At 38.7% G+C, this 19,910-nt stretch overlaps 2 protein-coding genes across 2 annotated transcripts in view; one reads left to right on the forward strand and one right to left on the reverse strand.

Moving 5' to 3' along the window:
• The window catches only part of LOC139718362 (origin recognition complex subunit 5-like), a 299,115-nt gene that overhangs the window by 129,907 nt on the left and 149,298 nt on the right, over positions 1–19,910 (reverse strand). The gene's annotated exons all lie outside the window — the stretch shown is intronic.
• The window catches only part of LOC139718367 (leucine-rich repeat serine/threonine-protein kinase 2-like), a 159,747-nt gene that overhangs the window by 37,073 nt on the left and 102,764 nt on the right, over positions 1–19,910 (forward strand). The window contains exons 5-10 of the mRNA XM_071629838.1: positions 5,675–5,763; positions 6,279–6,407; positions 13,880–14,008; positions 15,566–15,691; positions 16,374–16,493; positions 17,620–17,729. Of these exons, the coding sequence (XP_071485939.1) occupies positions 5,675–5,763; positions 6,279–6,407; positions 13,880–14,008; positions 15,566–15,691; positions 16,374–16,493; positions 17,620–17,729 (703 nt within the window). The remainder of the gene's footprint in view (positions 1–5,674; positions 5,764–6,278; positions 6,408–13,879; positions 14,009–15,565; positions 15,692–16,373; positions 16,494–17,619; positions 17,730–19,910) is intronic.

The raw sequence follows: 19,910 nt of genomic DNA on the forward strand, positions 1-19,910 counted from the left end.
ATGTCCACGGCAATTCCTTCTCTGTTAAATATGCTCTAAAAACATCTAGAGCACTTTTTATTGCCTTTCGTGTGTTCAACGCGTCTTTTTCTTTCAGAATGTTTTCGAATTCGTCAGAGTCTAGAGTCGCAAACCGTGGAGGCCGCCATTGTTGTTTAGAAAATCTAACCTTTCACCTTGTATAAGGAGGTACAGTACAGTACAGTACAGCATATCAGCGAGCGACTGCCGCAGACCGGGCCGCACAGACGATTTACGTGTACTCCTATGGCATTTCTCAACCTCATCGCGCAATGCCACTGCACTTTGCTTTCTTTGCAAGCGATACTGCGCATGCGTATAAAGAAACATTTGAGTGTGTTATTGACAGCAGAGTACAATATTGGAAACAATATTGTACTCTTTTTCTCCATTGATACGGGTAATGTAAAATGCATAGGACAGGTATTATGCTAACAATATTGCATGTCATTAAGCAAACCCCTTGCAGGAATATTGATACATGGTTTTATTGTATCGAAAAAGTGGCTTGTATGTATAATAATTTATAATGTTGAAGCTCATAGAAATTGGAATGCTTTACAAAGGCAATAATTTTGTAGAATATGTCAACAATTTTGAAGGCTCAGTTGTCCCTTGCAAATATATCAAGCCTTTTCCCACGCATTTAGTAACTCTGTAGAACTTGTCCAAACAGTTGAGGTTGTATCATGTATCTGTTATTGTGGTGACTCAGAAAAAGTTGACAGAAGTGTTTTCAGACATTGTCACCCACAGGTATGGCACTCAACAGGAGTATTTTTCAAACAGTCCATTTCAGATCTGATGATCTTTGCTTGTTTCGATATGACCAAGTTCCTTTTTCTTTTCAAGAGGTCTTGATCCACTGTTCTTCCTGGGAGTTGAGATGTTTGATGCATTTTTTTTTTCACTTTTTATGTGTGTGTATGTGTGTGTGTGTGTGTGTGTATTGTTCTGAAGGGGTAATGAAGTCCTTGGAAATTGTATATAGACAATGCGTCAAATTTTCATAAGCCATTTGCAAAAAGTGACTTTATATTCTATAACACACTAGAGCAGAACTCTATCAAGGTTGGAGGAAATACAACTTTAAGATGAACGCATGTATTCATGAGCAAAGATTTATGGTTAATTCTTGAAAGTGTTATTGAAATTGCGTGTGCTAGATTAATTTGGAGCAATGAACTTTAACATTGAAATAAAATCAGTCATTCCTGGTCTTTTGGGAAATCTTGAATCAGGTCATATTGACAATCGTGTCACACTTGTGACAGTGCTTTAGATACACTGTACAGTATGTCACAAAAACAAAAACAAAAACGGAATACCAAAAATGGTTTACCACATTTAATGATCAGTATTCAGAATAATCTTGTTGGTAGGCTATTTACCATCAATTATTCAGTGGGCGGAGTTTTGTTGTTGTTGTTGTTTTCAGAATCTTTTCAGGTCAATTACTGTAGTGGTACTTTAACATTAACCTGCTCCATTGCAATAATTATACCCCCACCCACACATAGTGTGTAGGGGGGTATATAGGAATCACTCTGAGGTCGGGTGGCCGGTCGGTCGGGCGGTCGGGCGGTCGGTCGGGCGAGCGGTCGGTCGGGCGGTCGGGCGGGCGGGCGGTCAGGCGGTCGGGCGGTCGGTCCGTTGCAAAATCTTGTGGATCGAACTCCTCTCATTTTTTGAGCAATTGACCCCAAATTTGGCATGTGTGACCACTATCAAAGGTAGATGTGCAAGACACCTTTTTCGTTAGTATCGCGTAATGTGTTGCCATGGCAACGGCATATTTTCATAAAAACTTGTGGATTGAACTACTCTCTCATTTTTTGACCAATTTACCCCAAATTTAGCATGTGTGACCGCTATCAAAGGAAGATGTGCAAGACACCTTTTTCGTTAGTATTGCACAATGAGTTGCCATGGCAACGGCAAATTTTAAAGAAATCTTGCAAAATGTTGTGGATCGAACTCCTCTCTCATTTTTTGAGCAATTGACCTCAAATTTGGCATGTGTGACCGCTATCAAAGGTAGATGTGCAAGACACCTTTTTCGTTAATATCGCATAATGCGTTGCCATGGCAACGGCAAATTTTCCTAAAATCTTGTGGATCGAACAACTTTCTCATTTTTTGAGCAATTAACTTCAAATTTGGCATGTTTGACTGCTACCACAGGCCAATGTGCAAGACACCTTTTTCATTAGTATTTCATACTGCGTTGCCATGGCAACGGCAGATTTTCATAAAAATCGTACAAAATGTTGCGGATCAAACTACTCTCTCAGTTTTGTAACAATTCAGTTTGAATTTGGGATATGTGATCAATGTACTGTATAGTTGTGCCAAAACATCTTTGGTGTCTGCGTTAAAAAATCTGTTACCATGGCAACGGCAGTTTTTTTAACCAATCATACAAAAATGTGTAGATTAATCTCACTCCTTCAGTTTTTAAGCATATGGCTCGAAAATTGGCACATGTGACCACTATGGTACGTTGATGGGTGTACATTGTACTTACTCTTTCGTCATTGTTGATCAATGCGTTGCCATGGTAACAGCATAGTTTGAATGAAAATCAAACGAAAATATTGTGGATTCAGACAACTCCCTCAGTCTTTGAGCATTTGGCTTGAAATTTGGCACATGTGACCACTATAGTATATGGATACATGTGTAAACTTAATCTTTCGTCAGTGATGAACAATGCCTTGCCATGGTAACAGTTTTTTTTTACCGAAAAGCTTACAGAAATATTGTGGATTCGGCTAACTCCCGGAGTCTGTGAGCATTTAGCTTGAAATTTGGCACACATAACCACTGTGGTACGTAGATGTGTAACCTTAATTTTTCGTCAGTGGTGATCAGTGTGTTGCCATGGTAACGGCATATTTGGAATGAAAATCATACAAAAATATTGTGGATTCAGTTAACTCCCTCAGTCTTTAACCATTTGGCTTGAAATTTGGCACATGTGACCACTGTAGTGTATAGATGTGTAAACTTGATCTTTCGTCAATGGTGAACAATGCGTTGCCATGGTAACAGCATCTTTTCACTAAAATGCATACAAAAATATTGTGGATTCAGGTAACTACCTCAGTCTTTGAGCATTTAGCTTGAAACTTGGCACATGTGACCACTATAGTACGTAGATGTGCATACGTAATCTTTCGGCATTGTGGATCTGTGTGTTGCCATGGTAACAGCATATTTTAATGAAAATCACGCAAAAATATTGTAGATTCAGTTAACTCCCTCAGTCTTTGAGCACTTGGGTTGAAATTTGACACATGTGACCGCTGTAGCATATAGATGTGCAAACTTAAAGGCAGCCGATCGCCATCCCTAATGGTACGTAAACTCCGAACGACCGAAGTTTGTGCATGCAATTGCGCAATGCTACCACTGAGACAAGTGTGTGTGTGTGTGTGTGTGTGCGTGTGTGTACGCATCACACACAAACATTGTCACCGCGAGCTGCGGTGATTGGAGGAGAGAGGCCAGAAGACGCGTGGCTCTTTCGGCCTCTCTTCATGTGCATGCGCACTGAGAGTGTGCGTCCATTCGGAAGCTTTCGTGGCTCGCTGGGACAGCCATTTTGGGTTAGGAGATAAGCACAGGGAGCTCTCTTGTAGCCTACCATAGTTTCGCTGACCCATTGAGCCAGCGCTATTCTCATTCGGGGGTCACTACATTTGATACAGAATGGGGGAGGCAGCGTGTTGCGTTCGTCTCCGTGCCGCACAAACCACTTTCTTTAATCTTTCGTAAGTGGTGAACAATGTGTTGCCATGGTAACAGCATCTTTTCACTAAAATGCATACAAAAATATTGTGGATTCAGGTAACTACCTCAGTCTTTGAGCATTTAGCTTGAAATTTGGCACATGTGACCACTATAGTACGTAGATGTGCAAACTTAACCAATTTGTTAATTTTGATCAATGCGTTTCCATGGTTACAGCATATTTTGAATGAAAATCATACAAAAATATTGTGGATTCAGGTAACTCCCTCAGTCTTTGAGCATTTGGCTTGAAATTTGGCAGATGCAACCACTATAGTACAGAGATATGCAAACTTCATATTTCATCATTGTTGAACAATGTGTTGCCATGGTAACAGTGCATTTTGAATGAAAATCATACAAACATTTTGATTCTCCTAACTCTCTCTGTGTTAGAGCATTTTGGCTTCAAATTTGGCATATGTTACCTCTACATTACGTAGATGTGCAAAAAATCTTTTGTCAGTGTTGAAAATGTGTTGCCATGGTAACAGTATATTTTGAATGAAAATGATACACTAATATTGTGAATTCAACTAAGCCCCTCAGTCTTTTATCATTTGGCTTGAAATTTGACACATGTAACGGCTATTGTGCAAACTTCATTTTTTCTTAATGTCCAACATTGTGTTGCCATGATAACACACAATTTTTAATGAAAACCATACAAATTGTCAGTTTATTTATCTTGCTCACTCAGTTTTTGAGCACTTGACTTGAGATGTGGGACATATGACTAACAGTGAGCAATACATTTATTCACTTTTGAACAGTGCATTGCCATGGTAACATTTTTTGCTATTAAAAAGTAAAAAAGAAATTAGTCCTGGTTGAGCTAATTCCCTCAGTTGTGGGTGGGGGTATATTAATCACAATGAGTGATAGTTCTAGTTTCTACTGGAACCGTGCCAGTGAACATTGATTTGATTTGTGCAAAAGAGTCCTTTTGCAAAACGAAAACAAGAACAAAATAAAACACATTGTTGTACACGTGTTTGATCAACCTCAGAATTTGCACAATCTTTTTTTTTATAATTTCCTTGAGAACATCCTGTGTTTTTACAAAAATAGTGCAATAACCTGCAACTTTCGTCCACCATCACTCATTGCCGAAAAAAGGAGTTATAGCATCTTAGCTTCTTGCCTTGTGTTAAGGGTACCTTGGTGCCTCTACATGATGAGAGAAATTGTGATATACTGTATACGCTGAATATTTTGCGAGTCAGGTGCTATTCCTGAATTATAGACACGCGAAAATAATGACTCTGATCCTGATATGAACGTGACACACACATATATATTTCTTCGTTCAGTGCAGTACTCCAGGATTGCAAATTTATCCTCCTGTGAAATCTTCGGGAAGTCTAGATTCGCGAAAATTTAGATTCGCTAAATATATGGGGTATACAGTATACATGTATGTATGCTACGTGTGTATGACTTATGAATATGGCTCTATCTTTTATAGAACCTGTATATTTATGGTATCTATTTGTAAAAGGAATGGAGTATTTTTCTATATGATAGAGATGAAAATGATACACATTCTATATGTGTAGGTCTCTCTGAAAAAGAAGAAGTAGAGGAAGAAGAAAACATTAACCAAGAATCATCTACTCCTGTCCGACAACAGGTTTAGTATCCATAATTCTGTGTTTCTCAGTATTCTGCGTATGTCATTTCAGGAATAGAAGTGATGGATATTTCCATAGGTGATCTTGAAATTGAAACAAGATGTGCGGCAAGTCTGCAACAGGCAACAGGCTCATTGCCACGAGAGTTAGTCTGTAGATCCTTTGCATTTCACTGTCCATATTTCTTCATTATTTTTCTTTCTTTTACTCGGATTTGCCTGCAGCCAAGTGTTGGAGATCATGGCCAAACACAAGCAGGACCCTGACGTTCAGGCCTCGGCAATGAAAACAATCGCTTTCCTGGCCAGAGCTGGTGAGTAATCCCATCAAATAAAAAATTAGGTCTAGTCCAACACCTTCGTTTTCAGTGAAGGTCATATCTTACTCCAATAGGAAATTTTTAAGGAGTGACCTCCCCCCCCCCCCCCCCCCCTTCCACCGGTTCTTGTTGTTGTAGTTGTCATAATTTCCTGTCAGTGACGTCCACCAGTACCTTGAAATTTAGCTCATTTGACCCACTTTCGTCACCAGTCCAGTAGATTAGCGGACCATCCATACTAAATCCATCTAGGTAAACTAGAATTGGTTGATTCACCTTTGTCAGAAAACCAAACATGGCCACCGTTGTGTCCGTCATTATCTTTTCATAAGTAACTATCTCTGTTAAGTTGCTGTCACTCTTAATGGCGTGATGTGATGCTTAAAAACTTTGGACCAAAAGAAACTCTAGACCACCCAGGCACCTTATTGCTACCGTGGCTACACATGTGTACCTGTCTGTCCAAACAGAGTCCTCATTATACCAGTCTTATTACTTCTCTACACCAGATGACGCTTGTGCTGAGATGCTGAACGATGAGGTCATAGAATCCATCTTGGTCGCCATGGAAACGTTCCCAGACGAAGCGTCGGTCCAGCGGAACGCATGCCAGGCCCTCAAACAGCTTCTCACCAACGGTAAGCGTGCAATGGCGAGGAGAATAATGACAGGAGATTTTACACATGGTAACTTAATGCTAACAGCAGCTGCAAATTATGGCATTTCAAGTGAATTGGAAGCACTTGACAGAAAGGGGTTTGTACTGGGGGGGGGGGGGGGAACCAACAATGTATTTTAATGGTATCCTTGCTCCCATAACCTTGTGCATCGGGACTACGGTGTCACAGGATACCATAATGCTTTTCAAGGGTGTGCTGAGACATGGTGTAAAAAAAAGTCCACTTCCTCACCTGCACAAATTATGATAAGTTGGTCAAACACGTTCTTTTCTTTTTTTTCTCAGCTGGCAAGTATATCCGTTTTTATAGTGCAATGCATATTTGACCATGGTTGGAGTTACAGACTGAGTGGATGCTGAAGTGGGGCTCAGCCCTGAATGTAAACTGCAAAATGACCTTCCACATTTAATGTAGATCATTGTTGCAAAATGCTAGGACCTGCCAATCAAACATGCAGCCCTTGATGTGTACCTGCAGCCCTTGATGTTAACATGCATGCATGCATAAAATATGTCCTTGAAAGAGTGCATGTTGTTGGCAATAGTCACATGAATACATTGTCAAGCTGAAATCTGCCTTCCTTCCCCAAAACATTTTGGAGGTCAAACCGATGACAAGCACATTCCCAGAACAAAGCAAAATATTCAGTTAGGAAATACTTCCATACAATGATTGGTGAAACATCTAACAGCAACACAATTCTAGTTGGCTTTCAGACTTAAAAAAAAAGTCCTCAGTTGGTGTCATACCGGTGCACATTTACATTAAACACATAATTTATCAGCAGGTTCTTGTTTCCATGTGCAAGGCCCATAGTTACGTACATCGTAGTAAAGAGTCACTATCAAGCTGGGAATGTGTGGGTATATTTAGGTTACTGGTATAGCATGATCCATGTTTCTTATTGCATAGCTGGTGTATTACAGTATATACTCATTTGCTTCTTTGTAATGTTTTTATTATACCCCCGTCAAACGAAGTTTGAAGGGGGTATATAGGAATCAGCGGACGGTCGGGCGGTCGGGCGGTCGGGCGGTCGGTCGGGCGGTCGGTCCGTTGCAAATCTTGCGTCGCGAACTACTTCCTCAGTTTTCAACCGATTCCCATAAAACTTAGCACAGATGTGTGCCTTGGGTTGTAGATGTGCAAGACGTATTTTTTGACAGTACCCAAAAGTACGTTGCCATGGTAACGGCATATTATGGGCAAAAATGGGTACAAATCTTGCGTCGCGAACTTCTCCCACAGTTTTTGATCAATTTTTATGAAATTAGGTACAGATGTTCATCTGAATATGTTCATGTGCAAGACACATATTTCCGCAGTGGCAAAAAGTGCGTTGCCATGGTAACGGCATGTTATTGGTAAAATATAGGGCAAAATGCTTCATGGCAAAACTGCTTCATCAGTGTTCTTCCAATTCTCATGGAATTCATATTGAATGTTTGTCTTAGGATATAGGTCAGCATGACACATTTCTTGACAGTGACAAAAGGTATGTTGCCATGGTAACAGCTCACATATTATGAGCCAAAATGATGGAAAATTTTGTGTTGCAAACTACTTCCTCAGTTTTTGCCCAATTTCCATGAAACTTGGTACAGATGTGTGCCTTTGGTTGTAGATGTGCAAGACGCATTTTTTGACAGTACCTGAAAGTATGTTGCCATGGTAACGGCATATTAATGGCAGAAGATCAAGGAAAGATCTTGCGGATTTAACTACTTCCTCAGTTTTTTGACCAAAGCTTATGAAATGTGGCACACACCTTGATCTGGGTGGGAAGATGTGGAAGACATATTCTTCGGACGTGTCGGAAGCTGCGTTGCCATGGTAATGGCATATAAATGGCAGAAGATCAAGGAAAGATCTTGCGGATTGAACTACTTCCTCTGTATTCGACTGAAGCTCATGAAATGTGGCACACACATTGGTCTTGGTGGGAAGATGTGCAAGACATATTTTTTGGACGTGTCGGAAGCTGCGTTGCCATGGTAACGGCATATTAATGGCGGAAGATCAAGGAAAGATCTTGTGGATTGAACTACTTCCTCAGTTTTTAACAAAAGCTTATGAAATGTGGCACACACAATAGTCTTGGTGGGAAGATGTGCAAGACATATTTTTCGGACGTGTCGGAAGCTGCGTTGCCATGGTAACGGCATTTAAATGGCAGAAGATCAAGGAAAGATCATTCCTTGGGTAAGACTGTCGTCACAGGGCGGGGGTATTAATCACCTCAAGTGATATTTCTAGTCTATTTTTTAATTTGTTTTGTTATTTCCTTTTTTTTTTGAGAATGAGAGAGAGCAGTGGGAAGTGGATAACAATATATGTTCTCAAATTGAATGAGTGTACAAACTATCTGCCTTTACTCACACAGTATATGGTTATCTTGGCATATTGATGGTTCTGTAACACCTGTTTTACATGCAATGTTATGAAGATTGAAGAACTACATGTACATGTATGTGTGCTACAGAGATAAGACTAAAGAAAGATTTACAGAAAATCTAATATAAGTCAAGGGCTTGATAAAACACAATTGAATAAACAGCACATGTTCATTTGCACACTTTAATGCATTGGAGTAACAAACTTGGTTCGACGGAGTGTTGGTAAGGCTTTGCATTGGGGCTTCTTCATGTAGATATGTAAGTGTTGGAAAGTTGCTGAATTGAAATGAAAGGGCAGTGCATCATTTAACAGTCATCTTTTGAACTTATAAATGGTTGATTTCATGGGTTTGTGGGGGGGGGGGGTAAAAAGGTGGCTTCAAAACTGTTTGAGTGCCCAATTCGAGCAAGCATTTTTTTATCTCATTGTTCCAAAGCACCTGCCCGACTTTGATTTTCACTTACCCAGGGCAATCGGGCAAGTGCTTACGTAGCACCTTGAATAGAGGTATATGTCAGCCCTTTGATGGGAGGGAGTGAGATTACCGCACGAGTGGTGGCCGCGTGAGTGATCACACATGACCAGTCAAGCATCAGACGGCTAGCTCACCTCATGCCGACTACAACCTTTCCCAATGGCACGCCAGACTTCGTGCTTGTTAAGATTAAGGTCATCAAACCCATCCTCTCATTACGTAGGGTCCTGATAGATTGCTAGGCATCAATATGTGTGTGTGTGAGTGTGTTTGTGCCTATGTGTATTTGCAATGTTGTCTTTGCATCGAAATCAACCTTCCATTTGTGACATTCAAGGCATTTTTTTTCTTTTTGTATGGCGATTGTTCTTTCCGATAGTTCTAGTAGCTATGATATTATATAATATACGATATTATATGTACCAATGATATATAGATATATACTGTATATATTTATATATTGTTGGTTACCATTAAAAGTCTGTGTAAGTCACCCAACATCAATTTCCTCATTGTAATATTCTAACTTTTGTGGATTATTAGCTTTCTGCCTCTTTGTGCCTCTGTACCTCTAAAATTGTACACAGAATTTCCAAATAAACACAGTTTAGAGAAAGCAGACTTTGAAGTTCAACTATTGTCCTGCCTATAAAAGAATGATAAATTCAGTCACAGTACAGTACAGTGCAGGATAATTGAAGAAAAAAAAACATAACAACAAACAATTGCTAAGTTTGTATTTCAAAATATTTTTTGACTTTGAAATTAAGACAGGTGGTATTTGCCATTTAAAACCTCAATGTTCAAACAAACCTACATTTTCATAGATTTTGCCAAAATGACCTGATTTGACAATTCTTCTTCCTTTTAGGGTTTCCACCTTTGTCAGGGTAGTGTCAGAGGTTACAAACAAGATGCAAACTGAAGTGAGTTTATGGTATACTTGACTTACCCAAAACTTCAAAAAATGCAACCTAGCATTAAGTATAATCCAACGAAATTGTGAGCAGGTGCAACTTCAGTCATATCATCCTGTGTACTACACTTGTATGTGACAACCCCCTCCCCATTTTAAGAAATAGAATAGTTCATTCAAATCTAAATAAATTTCAATATATTTTTTTAGATTTTTTTTTTCATGCCCTAGACGTGTATTTCTGCATAATCCAAATACAGGTTTGTCAAAAGGCATGTAGAGCAATTACAACTGGAAATCATTTCAACACAATATGTAACAGTATCTTCAAAGATAAACTTGAGCAGTAGGATATAGGGAGAAATTACATTATCAATACTAGGCACAGTATTCCATAAAATATTTTTAAAAGCTGGACTATAAGAAAAAACCTGTAAAAATGAGCCATCCGACTGAATAATACTAAGAGATGCATTCCATGAATTACTAATTATAGAATATTTTGGCTGTTAACACACATATATGCACAATTTCACATGAGTCAGAGCGGGTAAACAGAGAAAAATGACTTCAAACAGGAGAAAAGAAATATGGCTGCATCTGCCACAGCAGTTTACAAACATCTTTTACTGATTTTTATTCTTTCGAACTCCAGATCAAGGTATATACTGTACGAGCTGAAATTTCGCGTACAGATATTTTCGCAAATTGCTACTTGGAGGACATTTGCGCGTGTTGTTAATTTCGCGGTTGCGACGGTCTAACTGAATGTAACTATTTGCGCGTTGTTATTTTCGCGGTTCAAAGGCGATTCGCGAAATTCGCGAAAATAAAACCACCACGAAAATTTCAGCTCGTACAGTAGAGTGTTGCTCCTGAGGAATCAAACAATAACTACAAACTCAAAATATGATTCTTTTTTTTTTTTACCATGCCTGAAATCAAGAGGTGTGGCCCTTTGTGGGTTATGTAATGCACAGAAACAGATTGGTGTAATGTACAACTGTAGGTACAGTGTATGCAAACTTTGTAGCTGTCTGTTCGCTGACCCATGAACATGGTAAGAAGCCTTGTAGCCAGTCAGCCAATTCAACACACAGCTGGTCTCACAGGGCTGCGTCATACGGCACAGCTTAAAGGGACTGTACAGTACTGGTTGAGGTGGGGATTCATGTTTTGAACATTCCTAAGTGAGATAATGAAAAGCCTCTTATGAAATATGAAAGAGCATGTAATTTTAAGAAGGGTTCAACGTTTATTTGATGAAAATTAGTTTTCAAATGGCTGAGATATCTGAAAAAGTGATAATAATAAAAGGCGACATGCCACAACTTTATTAGGATCTCTTTGTTTCACCTTGTTTTTGGATATCTCAGCCATTTCAAAACCGATTTTCATCAAATAAACTTTTGATACCCCATGGAATTGCATGCTCTTTGACATCTCATAGAGTCGTTTCTGAATATCTTGCAAAAAATTAAAAGCTAAATCCTCACCTCAACCAGAACTGTACACACCCTTTAAAGCTGATCTTTAAAGGCAGCATGTCTTAAAAGTAGTGAATTCACTGCGTAAGCTGCTTCTGCTTTCTTGGTTGTACGTCATCAGGTATTCATATTTGTGTATATGAGTATTGCCCCACCCAACCCCCCCCCCCCAAGAAAAAAGTTCAAAAAGATGTCAAGGTAAAATCTTTCCACTGAAGTAACCTTTCTATACCTGTGTAGGGGAGATTCTAACATCTGTCATTCTTGTCTTGGATATACTGTATTCCTTACTAGTGTTAAGAGAGTAGGCACTTGTTAGGCCCTATTTTGTTCTGCCTTCCAATCAAAAGGCTTTAGGTTTGAGTCCCACTGAATCCGACTTGCCACCCCGCCCGCCCCCTCTGGTAAGGGACAAAGGGACTGTATTCCTCAGACAGTGTATTCAGTGGAGGTTCTGTTCTAGAAAGATTACCACAATGCACTCATGCATTAGATTTCAACAATAACTCTCCTCATGAAGGATGCGGTGCAAATGCAGTGAAGTGGTACATGTACATTGTATGTCCCATGCATGTACAACGCATGTGTACAGTACACTGAAAAATGGAAAAAATAGAAAAGTGACACTTACACCTTTTGCCTTGCTCCAGGGGCCCCGTTGCATAAAATTTTCTATCATGGTAACTTTGCCATCCTATGGTAACTCCCATGGAATTCTTGATTTTGATTGGCAGTTGAGTATTGTTGCCATGGTAGTTACAGTTACCATTGGATAGCAAAGTTACCACAATAGTATACAAATATACTTGGCCTTGAGAGTTTCTTGTTAAAACTATGGGCAGAGGTGACTCCAAACTAGTACTATTCACTGAGGGGCGCAGCCCCGAAGTGAATAGTACTAGTTTGGAGTCACCGAGGCCCATAGTTTTAACAAGAAACTCGAAACTAGGCTAAGTATATTTGTTTTATATTTTGGATCAAAAATTTGAATAAAAAGACAGTGAAAATCATTATAGACCGTCTATAGGCTTAGCCGCACTGCGGCGGCAGCGCAGCGCCTGCAATACGCAACAGTGCGAGAGATCGGAAATTGAAAAACGTAGTAGCCGTGGCACCGCCAGAGTTGCCCGTCGCATGTATCCAAGCGCTCGTATGACCGCTGCAAACCTGAACACTAGAATTCGGGACCGGACGCGGACGGGTACACTTGATTGTAAAGAAGGGTGATTGTGACATCATTTTGCAAATAGTATACTATTTGCAAAATGTCGTCATAAAAGTGACGTCATTTTGCAAATAGTACTTCATGGAGTTCCAAACACACCAACACTCTAAATGTAGTTCAAAATACCTATAATCATGTGAAGCTCTTTTATCCAATCAATGGAAGACAAATTTTTGATCCAAAATATAATAACTTTTATGCAACAGGCCCCAGGAGGCTAGAAATTATAGCAAGCAGTGTCAACCTGTCACATTGTGCCCTAAGAATGGATAAGTCAATGTATGGATGGATGGATAGATGAACAAATGTATGGATGGATGGAAAGATGAATGGATGAATTGATTGATAGATTGATGAATAAATAAATGAATGGATGAGTGGATGGATGGATAGATACAATTTAGATGAATAGCTGGATAAGTGAATGGATGGATCAATGAATGGATAGATGGGTAGATAGATGAATGGATGGGTTTATGGATGGGTGGATAGATGGGCGGATGGATAGATATGTGGTAGATGAATAAATAAATGAATGAGTCAGTCAGTAAGTGAGTAAATCAGTTCAGTTTGAATTGATTTCTGCATTGTTGTTTTTTTTTTCAAAGAAATAATGCAGGAAAATGACAACATGTGTATCTGACAACTGAATAGAAAAAAAAACAACTAATGATACATTCATAGTATAGTAATCACAACAATCTTTTTAGTTTAGATATAATGACTATGAGATCACAGGAATCAATGATGCACTTGTTTCCAGGTAAAGAGGAAGAAAAATGCAGAGTGCTTGATAGTGATGGCAGCCTCAAAGAGAGAATAAGAAACATGAATAATACATACATACAAATGAATATGAATATTAATGAATGATTGAATGAATAATTGATTGACTGATTTAGTTTGTATTGTTTGTCTGTCTTTGTCCAGAGGATGACCAGGTCAGTTTTGTGGACAGCCAGAAACACCGGTACATCATCAAAGCTGTGCGGAGACACAACGACAACCAGTCGGTCCTGGAGGCGGCCTTTTGGCTGCTAGCTCTTCTCGCAATCCCAGGTACAAACAGCAAGGTCATAGGTCATGACTCTGTTTGGACAGCCGATACAGGTAGCTCATTGTTTAAATTGTAATCATGGCATTTCCTGGTGCGGTGGTGGAAACTCGTCTTAACAGCAGCTCTCGATTGTTCAGGAAGCAAGTATTTCATGTACAATTGCTTAACTGTGCCATTGAAGTGCACTGCTTTTATTTTTGTTGGTAACAACTTCTTCATATTTCAGGATGCTTAACATGATTAAAATGAATTTTCTGGATAAGATTACATTTCACTTTCTATTGGGTTAATAAGATTACTCACATATTTGCCCAGAAGCATAATTTGTTCGTACACATTCCATTGCTAGATAATGCAGTTTAGTGCTTTACATGCAAAAGTTGCTGCCATTTTTAATGGCCTCAAGCCATATTTCTCTATTCTTTTCCCCCGAATGATAGAGGAAGTCCATGTAATTTCATGTAGTGTTATTTCAGACTTCACTGTGGTATGTGGTAAAACTATTAATTGCCGTGGTAAAGCTGTAATTACTGTTGGGTATACTGCAGGTGAAGGTGCTTTTTTTCTTTTTTCTTTTTTGAGTTGAAGGCACACTTGATATGTGGTTTCCTCAATCAGCCAACCACAGTATCATTCATTGGAATAGTTTAGCAATGCGTCCTTCTCATTTCCATGGGCTTTTGTGTCTTAACTGTCTGAAAACCGAGGAGCTGGTGTGGTTCAGTTAATAGGACCATGGACTATCAGTCATGAGTTCCGTGGTTCAAGTCCCCTGCATGTAGCTGCGGTAGCTGTGCCTCTAGGCAAAGGCAGTTTATCCTCATTGTATAGTCATGGGTGGGGGGAGGACTTAAAGGCATAGATTTTGTGGTTGCTTGCTTAAAAGCACTCATTGCTTCCTTTGTGGTTATGTAAATAAGTCAGTTCAATTTAAATCAATCAGGTATTACTATGTTTAACGATGGTAATGATGATAATAAGTACTGTAATGTAGTAAGAATAGTAGTAGAAGTAGTAGTAATAGTAATAGTATTGGTAGCAGTAGCGGTGATAGTACAGTGCACTCCCGTTATAACGAACACGGTTATAACGAAATTCCGGTTATAACGAAGTAAAAATTCGGGCCATAGCGTTATCCAGGTAATGTATTTTTATTGTTTATTCGTTCAGTTATAACGAAATTTCGATATAACGAAAGAAAACTGCCGGTCCCAAGGACTTCCTTATAACGGGAGTCCACTGTAGTAGTAATGGTAATAATGATAACAGTGATAGTGATAATGATTAAAATATAGCAGCGATATCTCTACAATATACATACTTTGAAACCAAAGATATGAAATAATATTACATATAACATGAAAACAATTGTTTGCTTTTATTTTTGTGCTTATGTCAAAGAAACGCAAACACTTGGGAAACTACCATTTTTTCCATTAATGTCATATAGCACGAAATGCATGAAAATTTCTGCCATGGCTGTGATAATTTAAACTTTTACAGTAGCCCTGTGTGACCCTTTGTGACTGTTGTTTGTTGTCTTGTCTGTCTGTGTCCAGAGGAGTCCTATGATGTTCTGCTGCAGGAGACTCACAAGGCCATCATTGCTGCCCTGAAGAGGTTCCCGGACAAGGTGGCTCTGCAGACGGCCTGCTGTGCCCTCATCGAAGCCCTGGCACAAACGGGTATGGCTGCTTCAGGAAGGACATGGTCACAAAGAATGACAGAAAAAAGAAAACCATGTTTAAAAAATGCAGTGGCAGTGAAGTGCAATCAGAATTAAGCGTCAGAGAAAATCCAAGCTGGCAAATTTTGAGAAAGTTTTGGATTGATAAAAGATAATCATCTGTGAGAGTGTTCTTCAAGCATAACAGATCATGTCTGTACTTCATTTATTGTAAGCTTTGGACTATTAAAGGGATTGTACAGCTTCGGTTGAGACTTAACTTCAGGTATCTAACATTTTTTCGTGAGATAATGAGAAACTTTTTATGAAATATGAAAGAGCATGTAATTTTAAAAGGAATTTAGTGTTTATTTGATGAAAATTGGTTTTGAAATGGCTTCAACATCCAAAAAAGAGTGATCCTGATATAAGGTGGGACCTAGCTTTTATTACGATTGCTTTGTTTTACTTTGTTTTGGGTGCCTCAGCCATACCAAAACCAACTTTCATCAAATAAACTTTGAATTCCTCCTAGAATGGTATCCTCTGTACTATTTCATAAGTGGTTTTCTGGTATCTCGAAAAAAGTTAAAATCCAAATTCTCATCTCCACCAATACTATACTATCCCTTTCAATTATTAACAACCCCATATTGTGTTGTTGATATTTGTTTGTTTGTTGTTTGTTTGTTGTTTACCAGAGGACAGCCAACAGCTCTTTGTCCTCCATGACTGCTCCGATCTCCTCATCGAGTCTCTGCGTAAGTTTGGTGACAATGCCCGCTTTCTGACAGTCTGCCTCAGCGTAATGGATCGCCTAGGTGAGAATGTTTTTGCCTTCCATGGGAGCTGTATGATGCAGTCACATCCAACAAAATATGATTGATATAATGAGAAGCTTATGTGCTGGAGTGTTAATGATATGATAGGATGATGATGATGATGATGGTGATGATGGTGATGATGGTGATGATGGTGATGATGGTGATGATGGTGATGATGGTGATGATGGTGATGATGATGATGATGATGATGAAAAACAGAAAAGGGTCTGAGTTACCCAGGTTAGCCTCTTGAGTATAATCCTGAAGGCTTTTGCCACGATACACACCCCAACGTTATTAATAGGAACCCATATACCTTTGTAAACACTCAAAACATGGAGAATAACACTTTTTACAGTAAGTTTAGTGTAACTTCAGAGTGATTCCAAGCATTTTAATGTTGATTATTTATCTATCAATTATTTTTATGTGTAATGAAAGAAATCAGGAGAGAAACAGATAAAAAGAGGGAAGCACTGAGAAAAGCAGGAAAACATGTAGATGAAACTAGATACACTCTAATTTTGCAAATAAACAACTTGCTACAATATTTCTATTTCTATCCTTGTCAGTTGCAATTTATCTTATAACATGTTTGTTTTCCTTGGAAGTTTTCCTTGGAAAAAATATTGATTTCTTGTTATTGATGGGAATGTCAGGACATGGCTTATCTTTCCATAAACCAGTAGGCATTGTTGGAATACATGATATACACTGTATGTATGTATATGATTGATAAGAGGTAGCTTAGATGCTTAATCCTGTAATGCACCAGCTTCATGGTATGATCCTTTTAATCCTTCCAAAGAGATGCAGTTAATCTCAGTTTCCCCATCCTATAGAGAGAAAGGGATGAGAAAGAAGGAAAGATCTGCAGTGGTATTGTGGTGAATTTGTCTAGAATAGTTCAGCTGATGCTGGCACGAACACGTCATAAAGACCTTAGCATGGTTTAAGTCAAAACAGTGTTTCAGTTTTTCAGATGGGTTATAACCCCAACTATTTGTCATAAAACATGAGTTACTCTGCAAAACGATTTTCTCTTTCACCATCTGTTTTATGAAGTGAATTCAGGGCTGCTGTAACATTCCTTGTTCTGCTATCATGTATTTTGTTCTCTCAGCCGAAGCCATTTTTACAGCCCCCAAGTGGCTTGGTCGAGAACTCAACGACAACTGGGTGGAAGAGACGTTCAGTGCGCTCACCCTTCACCAAGATTCACCAACCTGTCTCGTAAGAAGACCCACTCATTCTAATTTGTGATGTGAATTTGTAAACATGTGCACTTTTTCTTTTGCTAAAATGCTGCAGGTTGAAGCAAATTCAAGTGTAATGCCACTTCATGTTTAACCCATTATTAAGATGCCCAGACAAGTTAAAGGTACTGTTTACCATTGGGAGCAGTGATTTAAAAAATGTTTGCGACATCACATTTGATGCACATGTGTAGGTCAGTTGTATCACAAAACATCCTACCATATAAAACATTTGCAATAAAGCATAAAATATAAGGAGCTATTACTATTTTTATGCCTCCGCCATGAAGTGTCGCTGGAGGCATTATGTTATCGGGTTGTCCGTCTGTCCGTCCGTCTGTCCGTCCGTCCATAATCAATTTTGTGGACAGCGTATCTAAAAAACTGTTTGAGGTATCTTAATGAAACTTGGCATGTATATGTATGAGTGGGCGAAGTTGTGCTTATCAACTATTGGGCACACATGCTGAAGGTTAAAGGGTCAAAAGGTCAAGGTCAAATGCTCAAAATTTCACTATTTCCCCTTTATCTATGCAATGCCTGGAGGTATTTTCTTGAAACTTGGTGTATACATGAACTACCAAATAAAGATTCCCCAGAGAGAGCTTTGGGTCATAAGGTCAAAGGTCAAGGTTCAAAAGTCAAGGGAAAATGTTAAAATTTCACTTTTTTTTCCATATCTCACAAATATTTCAAGGTATCTTCATGGAACTTAGTATCATATGCATGCATTGACTGGCAGTGATCATGTAGGGAATTTAGGGGTCATGAGTCAAAGTCATGGGTTAAAGGTCAAGGTCAACTCATCAAAATGTCATTATTTCTCTCTTATCTATGCAATGCCTGCAGGATTTTTTGTTGAAACTTAGTGTATGCATGTATTACTCAATACAGATTCTCTTGGAAGTTTCTTGCCCAAAGGTCAAAAGGTCAAAGGTCAAGTGAAAGTGCTAAATTTCACTTCTTCTTTAAACTTATAAAAGGGTCAAAAGTTGGGTACAAATCCTCAAATCCCCAAATACGTGCACTCTTAGACAGTGTAGCCATTCATCCAAATAAACCTAGTTCAAGGAAAGTGAACACTCGATGCATTTGTGACAAACCTGTCATTTTAATATTTTGCCAGTTACGTCAAACTGTCATCACACATTGTCAAGACATTGTGCTATAGACGTATTCGGAGAACCATGCATTATGGCGGAGGCATACCAGTCACCATAGCGACATTTCTAGTTCTCAATAAAATGTAACTGTAGACGGTTTAGTCTAGAAACATTTTTTTATTATAACTATTGTTCACATTTTGTATATTTTTATCAGTACTTACCATTGATTATACCAATTCAAATTTTTACATTGGTTGTTTCTATCCCTAACTCACATGTTAGAACTACTTTGTAGCACTAAAGCTAAGTTTTTGTTTCATCTGCAAATGGTAAATAATGCCTTTAAGTATATAGCATGACAAGCTTTTCCATCAGCATTTCGATAGCCCTCCAAACCAAGCAAATTGTCAGTTAGCAAGCCCAATGAGGTGTAGAAATGTGTCATAGTATAACAGGAAGGCCCTGCTAACACAATAGGGATTAGAGACCTTAGGTGCAGTAGTCTATATTCATTAGCAATCATTGACATCTGTGCCAATCAGTGAATAAAGCGCTCCAGCTGATGCACCACTTGGCGAAACAAAATACACTTAAAGGTACTGTTTACCATTGGGAGCAGTGATTTAAAAAATGTTCAAGTTATCACATTTGATGCCTATGTGTAGGTCAGTTGTATCACAAAGCATCCTACCATATAAACATTTCACAATGAAGCGTAAGATAGAAGGAGATACCACTATTTTTCTCAATAAACCATAACTGTAGATGTTTTATTCCAGAAACAAGTTTATTCAAAGTACATGTAGGTCTATTGTTCGCATTTTGTATACTTAATAATACTTAACATTGATTATACAGATTAACATTTTTACATTGGTTGTTTCTAGCCCTAACCCACATTTTAGAACTATTTTAACCCTAAAGGGGCCGGGCTTTTTTGGCTATGCTCAGACCGGGATTTAAACAATCAATTTCTAATTTTAATTAATTAATTATGCAAATTAAGATCAAGATGATATTATAGCCTAATTAAAAGCAATGAGAGTCTAATT

Source organism: Diadema antillarum, unplaced genomic scaffold (assembly GCF_040938485.1).
Source record: "Diadema antillarum isolate AM-2024a unplaced genomic scaffold, OU_Dant_1.0 scf00000093, whole genome shotgun sequence".
NCBI classification, from domain to species: Eukaryota; Metazoa; Echinodermata; class Echinoidea; order Diadematoida; family Diadematidae; genus Diadema; species Diadema antillarum.